The sequence below is a fragment of the Octodon degus genome, unplaced genomic scaffold (genome assembly GCF_000260255.1).
Source record: "Octodon degus isolate 3935 unplaced genomic scaffold, OctDeg1.0 scaffold00130, whole genome shotgun sequence".
Classification (NCBI taxonomy): Eukaryota; Metazoa; Chordata; class Mammalia; order Rodentia; family Octodontidae; genus Octodon; species Octodon degus.
Window position 1 is genome coordinate 3,158,914 of NW_004524706.1, and position 11,548 is coordinate 3,170,461.

At 36.7% G+C, this 11,548-nt stretch overlaps 1 protein-coding gene across 5 annotated transcripts in view; it reads left to right on the forward strand.

Moving 5' to 3' along the window:
• The window catches only part of Zmym4 (zinc finger MYM-type containing 4), a 190,048-nt gene that overhangs the window by 106,062 nt on the left and 72,438 nt on the right, over window positions 1-11,548 (forward strand). For all 5 annotated transcript variants that reach the window (XM_023701031.1, XM_023701034.1, XM_023701033.1 and 2 more), the window contains 7 exons: window positions 3,420-3,594; window positions 3,873-4,085; window positions 7,328-7,478; window positions 8,165-8,280; window positions 8,937-9,212; window positions 9,373-9,523; window positions 10,846-11,018. In XM_023701031.1, coding sequence (XP_023556799.1) covers window positions 3,420-3,594; window positions 3,873-4,085; window positions 7,328-7,478; window positions 8,165-8,280; window positions 8,937-9,212; window positions 9,373-9,523; window positions 10,846-11,018 — 1,255 coding nt within the window. The remainder of the gene's footprint in view (window positions 1-3,419; window positions 3,595-3,872; window positions 4,086-7,327; window positions 7,479-8,164; window positions 8,281-8,936; window positions 9,213-9,372; window positions 9,524-10,845; window positions 11,019-11,548) is intronic.

Genomic DNA, 11,548 nt, shown 5'->3' on the forward strand with positions numbered 1-11,548 from the left:
ACACACACACACACACACACACACACACACACACACACACACACTTTTTTTCCCTTCCCCAGACAGGGCCTTGAAATGATGTGCAGGTCCAGTCTTGAACTCATGTGTCACCTGAATCACAATCCTTCTTTAGCCTCCTGAGTGCTGGGATTATAGGCTTGTGTCACCACACCCAGTTGGTGCTTTTTATTCTCACACGTATAAGTTATTTTCAGCTAAATTTATCATGTTGTGTTGGCCTGTGATATTTTCCATAGCTTGCCATGACAGGTATTATTTTCTTGCATGTCATCTTTTCTGTATCTTGATCTTAGTAAGGTCCATTGATTCTTGCAGACTGTTTCAGCCAGGCATGATCGTGCATGCCTGTGATTCCAGTACCCTGGGAGGCTGAAGCAAGAGGATTACAAGTTCGTACCCAGCCTCAGTAAGCTGGGAGTGTAGCTCACTGTGAAGACTCTGTGTTCAACCCATTTCTCCTTAATAAAAGCTTGTTTCACCTATCATATTATGTAATGGTTTTATTAATTACCAAAACTTTTCAATTTTTAAATCCTGTTACTGATTTGTAATTCTGCCTCTTCATTCCCTTATTCTTTTATCGTTTCTTCTCACTCTTTTTCCTCCCCCCCCCACCCCGTTCTTTTGGGTACTGCCTTCATTATTTTCTTTCTATCTCATTTCACATTTTATCTTTCTCCTTGCTTTAGTCCTCAAATGCTGATCCTTTTTTTAATGTATATCTTGAACGGCTCTTTCATTTTCTATTTTCACTTTTCCTTCCCTTTCTCCCCCTCCCCTGTTACTTACAGTCTTCATAACAATTTGGTACAGTGTGATTTATGTAATTATGAAATTACTGAATTAGATGCACCTTAAATATAAACTCAAAGAAGCTGAAATGTTCAATTAGTACCATGATTTAATTTTGGCACAGGCATGTTTCCCTACATAGTCTCTGTGGTCAGACAGGTTTAAATTTGTAAGTTGGTCCCAATGAGAAGAATTTTAATTTAATTTGAATATGCCAAAAGTTCATACATATCCCCCCTCCCCAATGCTACTGTTATTTTTATACACCAGTGGAAATGTGGCAACAGCACTTTGGTTAAAATCTCCTTAGCTGTTCTTGAGTACCAAGTTTATTTTTCATTTTTGTTAGCTATATCTCTTAGTCTCTTGAAATTAACCTTTGAGTACTTTGGTTAACCATTTAATTTTTAGATTTATTTCATTTATCCTTTCCTCACCTTTTCTTCCCTATGTTCCTAGGCTTCCCCCGATCCCGAAACTAAGTCTTCCTTAAATTGCCAGGTGTTCCTTTCAATTTGTGATCCTCCTGCCTCAGTCTTATAAAGTACTGAAATAACAGGTGTGCACTATTGCATCTAATTTGGATCTAATAAGGATAACCTAGCCATTTACTTTAAAATAAAAATACTTCAGGGCCAGTGAGATTGCTCAGCAGACTAAGCACCTGCTTTGGTGAGCACAAGGACCAGGGTTTGATCCCTGATCCTGCATTCCATGCCAGCCCCGCCCCTGGAGCACACTGAGCCAGTAAAGGAGTCTGGGCACAGCAGCACAAGCCTGTAATCCCAGCACTGGGGAGGCTGAAAACAAAAAGATCACTATGAGTCCAAGCTGTGTAGTGAGATGCTGTACAAATAAAAGTAAAATATTTCAAATCCTACATAAAAGAGGTAGTTTGGATAATAATTTTATTGTTAGATTCTTCATATAATAAGATTTAGTGTAGCGACTATTTCTGTATTGTGCCATTTCTGAATTTTCACTAGTTATAGAATGAGATTGTTCCTTTATATCCTGTATAACATCTACTTCTATATAATCGTTCATCTACTTAACCTAGAAGACTGCTGCATAGGATCTAACTAAGATGTCACTGACTTTTAGGAAAACTTTCATGTTGTATATAGTCTGATCTGGATTATTTCTTCATTTATATTTCTGTAATACCTTATATTTAGCTCTTTTAGTCATTCTACTATAAATTTAAAGACTATTTCTTTAACAGTATTTTGTAAATTGTCTATTTGTCCCCAAAACTGAGATTTGTAAACATGTGTGAACCATATCTTGAGTGTCTCCATTGTCTGTCTCAGCATAACTTTTCAGTAGCCAGAGGCACACACCTCTCATTCCAGCACTCCAGGAGGCTGAGGCAGGAGGATTGAGAGTTCAAGGCCAGCCTAGACTGCAAAGCATGTTTGAAGCCAACTTGGAGTACAGCAAGAACTTGTTTCAAAAAATAAATGAAAGATAAACTTTTTAGTAAATATTCTACTGAAATACATTAGATCTAACTTTTTAAAATGCCTTAAAGGAAAAAATTTAAAATACAGAAAGTAAAACAGTATACAGGTGGTAAGTATGGGACACAACAAGAAATGGAGTTATATATGAATTAAGTAATAGCATAATATCAGGTATTTCTTACAGTGATTTTTCTTTATCTTTACCATTATCATTTAGTGAAACATAATAGTTTTTAAAAAGTGTTAGTGTGGGGCTGGAGAGATGGCTCAGTAGAATAAGCTCTTGCCTGGCAAGCTCAAGGGCCTGAGTTCAATCCCCAGTTCCGCAAAAAAAAAAAAAAAAAAAAAAGTGTTAGTGTGATCAGTTTAAGGTGCAAGATTCAGTGTGACTGAGTTTTTAAACTATTTTATGGGTGTATTCTTCTGGAAGGAAGAGACTGTTTACTAAATTTTATGTATCTGAAGATTGGATTTTTTTTTTTTAATTTATGGTTTACTCTTACATTATCTGGTAAAATTCTAAAGGAAAACTGATGTCCTGGTGGAATTAGGGTTGATTTATTAAAGAGCTTTGATCCTTAGGATTTTAGTCATCATTGCCTTTGATATTAATGCTTGAAAACAAATCTATAGATGTGGAAATCCTAGATTTTAAAAAGCTATGGTAGAGTATATATTATATAGCTTAAAATGTGTATTTGCTTTGAAAAGACAACAGTGTTTTAAAGAACTTCAAATGTACAACTTTTTAAAGAGTAGTTTGGAAATGTAACTGTAGGCAAGTATTCTTACCATTGAGTAGTACCCCTAAGAAACATAAGACAGTTTTGAAGAAAAAAAATTGAAATCTGTAATCCCATCTGTAGAAATAATAAATGTCAGCCACTCAGTGTAACCATTTTCAATTTTTGAAACATAATGCTCGTTGTCACATTTGTTCTATCAAGTAGATGGTATATTCCACTTTATAGAAAGTGATGTAAGGATTAATACACTTTATAAGCTTTTTCAAGAAAATCCAGGATCTCTAGGGCTCTTTTCCTTCACTATAATTGTCTTTTTTATTTGGGTCATTTAACATACAAAAAGGAAAATCATACATTATATTGTAGCTTATTTTATCTTTGTTATCATTTTTAGGGATATTTTGAATCCAAAGGATGTAATAAGTGCCCAGTTTGAAAATACTACCACCAGTAAAGATTTTTGCAGTCAATCATGTTTGTCAACATACGAACTGAAAAAAAAACCTATTGTTACCATAAATACAAATAGCATTTCAACTAAATGCAGCATGTGTCAGAAGAATGCTGTTGTAAGTTACCTTTTTACTTTACTTTATTGAGGGGAATGAACCCAAGGCTTGTGCTTAAAGAGCAGTTTTTGATAGTCTCTGCTTGTTTAGTATCCTTATTTGTTTTTGGTCTCTTGATTTACTGTATTTTTTAGGGGAAGTTTTTTTATTTTTTGTTTTTGGTGCCAAGGATAGAACCCAGGGCTTCCAGCTTGCTAGGCAGGCATTCTACCCCTAAGCCAAATCCCCACCCCTGATAGTCTCTACTTGTTGATTTTGTACTGTTTTCTCATTCCTAGATTCGACATGAAGTTAATTACCAGAATGTGGTACATAAACTTTGTAGTGATGCCTGCTTCTCCAAGTTTCGTTCTGCTAACAACCTCACTATGAACTGTTGTGAGAACTGTGGGGGTTACTGTTACAGTGGCTCTGGACAATGCCACATGCTTCAGATAGAGGGACAGTCTAAAAAGTTTTGTAGTTCAACATGTATTACAGCATACAAACAGGTATTTCCCTATATTTAATCTTGATGTCTTTGTGCTTTTCACCACAGATTTTTTTTCCCCAATGCTAGGGAATAAAACCAGGGCTTCACACATGCGAGGCAAGTGCTGTACCACTGAACTATATCATCAGCCCTTTTTAATTTTATTTTGCGACAGTATCTAGCTAAGATGCCCAGCCTGGGCTCAGACTTGGATCCTGCTTCAGCCTCCTGAGTTGCTGGGTTAATAGATCTGTACTCCCTTGTCTTCTAGAGACACAAACTTTTAATGGAAATTATGAAAATGTTAAAAATGGTACCTTTGTTATTTTTGTCTTATTTTTGCTCTCATAAGGGGAAAAAATCCAAGTATCTTCATAATATGTTACCTTTCTTTAAGACTATTCTGGGAATGGGATGATAGACCATTTGTCTAGCCTGCAAGAGTTCTGGATTCAGTGCCCAGTAGGGTGAGAGTGGAACTTTTTTTTCCCTTATACTGTGTCAGTACTAAAAGTTTCCTAGACTCATTCATTGTCTTGGAATATCATTCACCTTCCACCAAAGAAAGAAATAGGATGAAATATTGTAATTATAAGCTCATGCATTGCTCTAGCCAGTGTCTGTTGAGCTCATGTATTATTAGTATCTACTGTGGTAGCAGAAGAATTGGGGTGATTTGTTTGTTTTTTTGAGACAGTGTCTCACTATGCAGTTTAGGCTAGCCTTCAGCTTACTTTGTGTAGCCCATGCTGATCTTGAACTCTCAATAATCCTTCTACCCCAGCCTCCTGAGTGCTGGGATTACAGTTGTGTACCACCATGCCTGGCAGACTTGAATTTTTGTAGCAGTTACAAATTTAATTCACATAGTTTGGGTTCACAGTTTTACCTTGGGGAAAATAATGTAACTCCTTCAGTCCCAGTATTTCAGTTTTTTAACCTCTTTACCTCTACTTGTGGAGCTAGAGATTGAACCGAGGGTCTCAGGAGTTCTAACCAAGTGCTTCATCACTGAACTACATATTCCAAACCCCAATTTTCTTATCTCTCAGTGACTATAGTACTACCTATGTCACTAAGACTTTTTGGTCTCACTATGTAGATTGGATTTGTAGTGATCCTCCTGGTTTCAGCCTCCCAAGTGCTGGGATCATAGGGGTGCGCCACCATCCCCAGTCTCAGTCCCAGTCTCAGTGTGCCCCAGGGGCAGGGCCGGCAAGGCACGCCAGGGATCAGACCCTGGCCACTGCACTCTGCCTAAGCAGGTGCTTTATTAAGATATTTTTAGGATTATATAAAATAAGAATGAGAGCACTGAATATTGAGCCTGGCATATTAATGGTGATTTCTTTCTTTTATATAATTCATGCAATTAGTGTTGGATACAATTCCTATTCTGAGAACCTGTGTGTCTCCTGTTATATAAATGAGTAAATAAGAGATGATATCATGGAAATGTGGTATACTGCAGTGAGCCACAGAAAAATCATACTCATCAAAACTTGATAGATTTGTCAATAAATTTTTCAGAGAAGTTAACTCTTCACCTTATTTTTTGTTTTGTTTTGTTTTTCCATTTGGCTTTTTGAGATATGGTTTCACTATATAATTCATACTAACTTTGAACTCATGTAGTTCAGGCTGGCCTTGTACTTGTCAGGATCCTCGTGCCTTAGCCTTGTGAGTGCTCAGATTAGAGAAGTGCACTTCCATGCTTGTCTTTCAGTAAATAAAGTTTGTGATGATAGTCCTGATTGAGAGAAAAGGGAAATGAGGTAGGAGGATCACCAGGAGTTCAAGGCCAGCCTGCATTACACAGTGAGAACAGGGCAGCCTGAACTACATAGTGAAACCATATCTCAAAAAAAAAGCAAGGGGGGTGGGTCTGGCCGGATAGCTCAGTGGACTAAAGTGCTTGCTTGGTCAGAGCACAGTAGCCAGGGTTCGCTCCCTGGTGTGCAGCGCCAGCGCTCTCTTTAGGCGCACTGAGAGGGCGAATGAGACTGGGTGTGGTGGTGTGCACCTGTAATCCCAGTTCTTCGGAGGCTGAAAGCGGGAGGATCACTACTAGTCCAATCTGTGTGGTAAGACCTTGTAGACCCTGTACTAAATACATAAAAAAGTTTTATAATATACACCAGTACAAATATACTAAGTTTTTGCATTTGTGCATTATGTATATGTTTATAAAACTGAAAAATTTTGTACAGTAATATATATATATATCATAATATGTGAAGGATTATTGGGGAACTCATGTATCTTTCAGTAATTCTTCTTGTTTATGAATAATTCTGCTTATTTCTATATAGAAGTCCTCAAACAGCCATTATCTTTCTGATTATTAGTGGTCTGACTATGCCAATCAATCTTTTTCATTGTATTATACTTCATTAGAAAATAATGGTTATAACCTAACAATTTCAGTATCTTGTAATTGGTAGTAACCACCATTTTTGTAAAGAGTACTTTACCATTAACATAATGTGTTCATAGTCTTAGGCTAAGCTATCCTAATGTGAAAAAATTCCCCCCAAAAGTGCTGCACATAGCAATAGAGTATACATTTAAGGAAATTATTGTAAATTTATTTCCAAATAGTCTACCACTTATAACAAAATATATTGTGAGCAATAAAATGGAAGCAGATATCATACATACGAAGTGTTCAAATATAAACAACCAGGCCTGCCATCTTAAGCACTCAATCTGGGATTTGACATTAAATAATATTAAATAGTATTTGCATGTATTTAGCATAACATATATATTGAGCAACCATTGATTCTAAAGTATCTTTTCTCAGAACAAATCTGTGACATTTGATAATAAAATACATGCATAGTAAAATGAGCCTATGTCTGAATTTCGGAATATTTTATAAATCCAATACATTGTAGCACATGCCTATAATCCCAGCACTCAGGAGGCTGAGGCAGGAAGATCCCTGTGAATTCAAGGTCAGCCTGGGCTACATAGTGAGTTCCAGGCCAGCCTAGAACACATAGCAAAACTGTTTCTCAAAAACAAAAATAAAACAAAATGTTTTGTTTTGTTAGGTGTGGTTTTTTGTTTTTTTTTTTCTTCCGGTACCTGGGATCAAACTCAGGACCTTGCGCTTGCAAGGCAGGTGCTTGTGCCACTGAGCTATCTCCCCAGCCAGATGTAAAATATTTTAATAGTGTTACATACAAACATTTCAGAGAAGTATGGTTTTGTTAAGAATCTGGTTAAAATAATGTTGTTTTATTCTCTTAATAGAAATCAGCCAAGATTACACCATGTGCACTTTGTAAATCATTGAGATCCTCAGCAGAAATGATTGAAAATAACAGTAGCTTGGGGAAGACAGAACTTTTTTGTTCTGTTAATTGCTTATCTGCTTACCGAGTTAAAATGGTTACTTCTGCAGGTAAAACTTATTTCATAAAGTATAAAATGTAATGGTTTAAAAAAATTTACTTTTGTTTTTTATACAGATTTTTGTGTAAATTTAGTTGATTTTTAAGGCAAATTTGAGATGATTATTATTATTTTTGGTACCATGTGACCCATCTTTATTTATTTGCTTGCCTATTTATATATTCCCCTCTTACCACAAGATTTTTTTTTTTTAATTTTAGGGAAGGTTCTACAGGGTGTTCAGGGTCTCACTACTAGATGGACTCATAGTGATCTGCCTGTTTACAGCCTCCCAAGAGCTGGAATTACTGGACGTGCGCCACCACTCCCAGTCTCAGCGTGCCCCTAGGGTGGGGCTGGCATAACAGGCCCGGGGATCAAACCCCCAACCCCTGTGCCTGCTTGCAGGCACTGTAATTCACTGAGCTATTTACCAAAAGAATCTCATGTAGCTTCTTTTAATATATTTGCTTTATCCATACTTGATTTAAGTTTTTTGTTTGTTTTTAGTTTTAGGGTAGATGTTAAAAAGAAAAGTTTTAAATGTTAATTTTGTCTTATAAAACATGATTGACTTTAATTCCAGTTCCTGCAATTTAACTTGGCCCTTTAGTTTTTTGTGTATTCTGTATCACTTATTTAATTTCTCATAGATGTGTATAAATTACTCATTAGTTTTTATTTTGATTTGCTAAGGTGTACAAGTTCAGTGTAACAGTTGTAAAACCTCAGCAATCCCTCAGTATCACCTAGCCATGTCAGATGGAAGTATACGCAACTTCTGCAGCTACAGTTGTGTGGTAGCTTTCCAGGTATGGCTTCAGGAATCTTCCTCTTCTTCAGTCAGTGAGTCACTTACTGTAGTTATATAAACTTACTAAGTGTTTGGTAGTGTCTGGATTGCTAAATTTCTGTCCCAGTCCTGTAAACTTAGATTCTTAGTTCATGTTAAATTTGGTGACAAACTATTTTAACTGCTTTCTATAAAAACTAAATTAAACTGTTACCACCCAAATTATCTTTTTTTTTTTTTTTTTTTGTATTTAGTGCGGGGTCTCACTACACAATCAGACTCATAGTGATACTTCTGTTTTGAGCCTTCTGAATGCTGGGATTACAGGTGCATGTGCCACCATTCGAGTCTCAGTGCGCCCTGGGGGCAGGGCTGGCACCACATTCTGGGGATTGAACCCCGGTTCCTGCGTCTGCATAAGCAGACGCTTTAATCCGCTAAGCTATCTGGCTGGCCCCCAATTATCTTTGGATGATTGCTTGTTAAACCTTTTTTTCTCTCTCTCTTTCTCTCTCTGATATAAATGAAATCCCTTCATTCAGTTATTATAAGCTGCTCAAAGATAGGGGATGTTTTAACCTGTTCACCACTGTCTTACATATCTAGAATTATGTATGCACATAAATCTCATTTGTTTGAATAGACCCTTACATTGATCTTTGTTGTTTCTTTCAGAACTTGTTCAACAAACCAACTGGAATGAATTCTTCAGTAGTGCCCTTATCTCAAGGCCAAGTAATTGTCAGCATCCCCACAGGTTCAGCAGTGTCAGCAGGAGGAGGTAGCGCCTCTGCCGTTTCTCCCACTTCCATCAGTAGTTCTGCTGCTGCAGGTCTTCAGCGGCTTGCTGCCCAATCTCAGCATATTGGGTTTACACGAAATGTTGTGAAACTCAGGTGTCAACACTGTAACCGTCTTTTTGCCACAAAACCAGAACTTCTTGACTATAAGGTAAAGTTTAGGTTCATGATAAGTGTGTATGAGTAAGCCTATCTGTAAAATTATATTTTGCTTTCATTTTCAAAACTATACTGCTCGTTTTGAAATTGACACAAGTATTTTTATAAGGTAAACTGTGTCCAAGTAGTACTTAATGATTATTTCTTTGCAGGGTAAAATGTTTCAGTTCTGTGGCAAGAATTGTTCTGATGAATATAAGAAAATAAATAATGTAATGGCAATGTGTGAATATTGTAAAATTGAGAAAATTGTAAAGGAGACTGTGCGATTCTCAGGTGCTGACAAGTCATTCTGTAGTGAAGGTAAAGATACATGAAAATCTTACCCACAAAACATGTTGGTTCACAAAGTACAGTGGTTGATGAGCTAAGCTATTGTTGTGTAAATTTATTTGAGCCTTTTTATACATTTTGAAAGCCTTTTTGATTTGTTGACACTTTATTCTTAACTAGTCTTTTATAGTATATAAATATTAAAATGAAGTTAAAGATCCTGAAAATGTAACATAGAAGTTGGCAATATAAAAAAACCCTTCCGGCTTGGGAGATAGCTCAGCAGTCTAAGCACCTGTCTGGCAAGCCCAAGGACTAGAGTTCGATTCTGGGTTCTACATAGCATGCCAGCCCCAGAACCTAGGGTGCGCTGTGCTGGCCCCAAAACTGAGTGTGGTGGCACATGCCCGTACTCCCAGCACTGGGGAGGCTGAGACAGAAGGATCACCATGAGTCTGAACTGCATACGTAGACCCTGTATCAAATAAATAGATAAATATTTTAAAAGAAAAACCTTTGAAATTGTTGAGTGGGAACTTTAAAGATCTTTTAGTTGTTGAACTTATTTCCGTATTGAAGTAATTAAGTTCTAATAGCATCCTAAGTTTATAGGTTTATTATTTTCAATGTCATTGGGTCTCACTACACAGATTGGACTCATGGCGATTCTCCTGTTTTTAGTCTCCCAAGTGCTGGTGTTGTAGAGGTATGCCACCATGCCTAGTCTCAATCTGTCCCAGCTCACCCCAGGGCCAGGGCCAGCACAGTACACTGGGGATGGAACTCTGGCCCCTGTGTCTGCCCAATCAGGTGCTATAATCTGCTGCCAGCCCTTGTATTTTTTATTTAGATAGCTACATGTAGAATATTTTGTTTGACGTTTTTTTTGGGGGGGGGCAGAACTGGGGATTGAACTCCGACCCTTGTGCTTGCCAGGGAAGCGCTTATTCCACTGAGCCATCTCCCTGGCCTATTTTGTTTGACTTTAAAGCTACATAGGATTATTAAAACTGCACAGGTCTATCCTTCTAGACCAGTTACCTTAAAACTTTCTAACTGCAATACAAAAGAAGAATTTAATTTTACATTGTGATTTGATGTATACTCCCATACCAACAAAAGATGGAAGTTTCATGAAGCAAAATTTATGTGCTACATTGTAATATTTTCCAACCTGTCTGTTTAAAACTAATATTTTTTATGCTATACATATTTTTTAATACTACTAATTTTAATCCTCTGGATTGATTTCTTCATGTGTTAATTGGTCAGGACCTAAGAAAACTTTGTTCTGTTGGCATTAAAAATGCAGATAATTTTTCTCACAAGTATTTATCTTTCCTTGTTTTTAGGTTGCAAATTGCTTTATAAACACGATTTGGGGAAACGCTGGGGAACTCATTGTAAGATGTGCACCTATTGTTTACAAACATCTCCCAAACTGATACAGAATAATTTGGGAGGAAAGTTGGAAGACTTCTGTTGTGAAGAATGTATGTCAAAATATACTGTGTTGTTCTATCAGGTAAAATTTAATTCACATTACTAGGTTTTTGGAGTTATGGCATACATTGTTCTTTTTTTGCCAGGCATGCTGGCACACTCCTATAATCCCAGCACTCAGGAAGCTGAGGCAGGAGGATTACTGAAATTTGGAGGCCAGTCTGGGCTACATAAAAATACAAATATATCTATATATCTATATAATTTTAAAAATTGTTCTCTTTCTGAGTTTCATGTAGAATGAAGGACAATTTAATGATTTAAAACTGTAAAATATTAAATATTCTTTAGCAACATAAGATTTGGGAAGACTTTAACATTGTTGAAGTCTTACTCGTCGTTCTTAATTTCCTGGGGAAGACACATCAATTTTAACATGTTGAATATTTAAAATTATAATTTTATTCATTTGTTAGCCAAATAAATGAATTTGTCTTCTGACATTTTAGGAAAATATGCTGTGTTTAAAATTGAACTTTGGGGGGCTGGTGAGATGGCTCAGTGGTCTAAAGCACCTACTTAGAACAAGCTCAGCAAAGCACAAGGACCGCG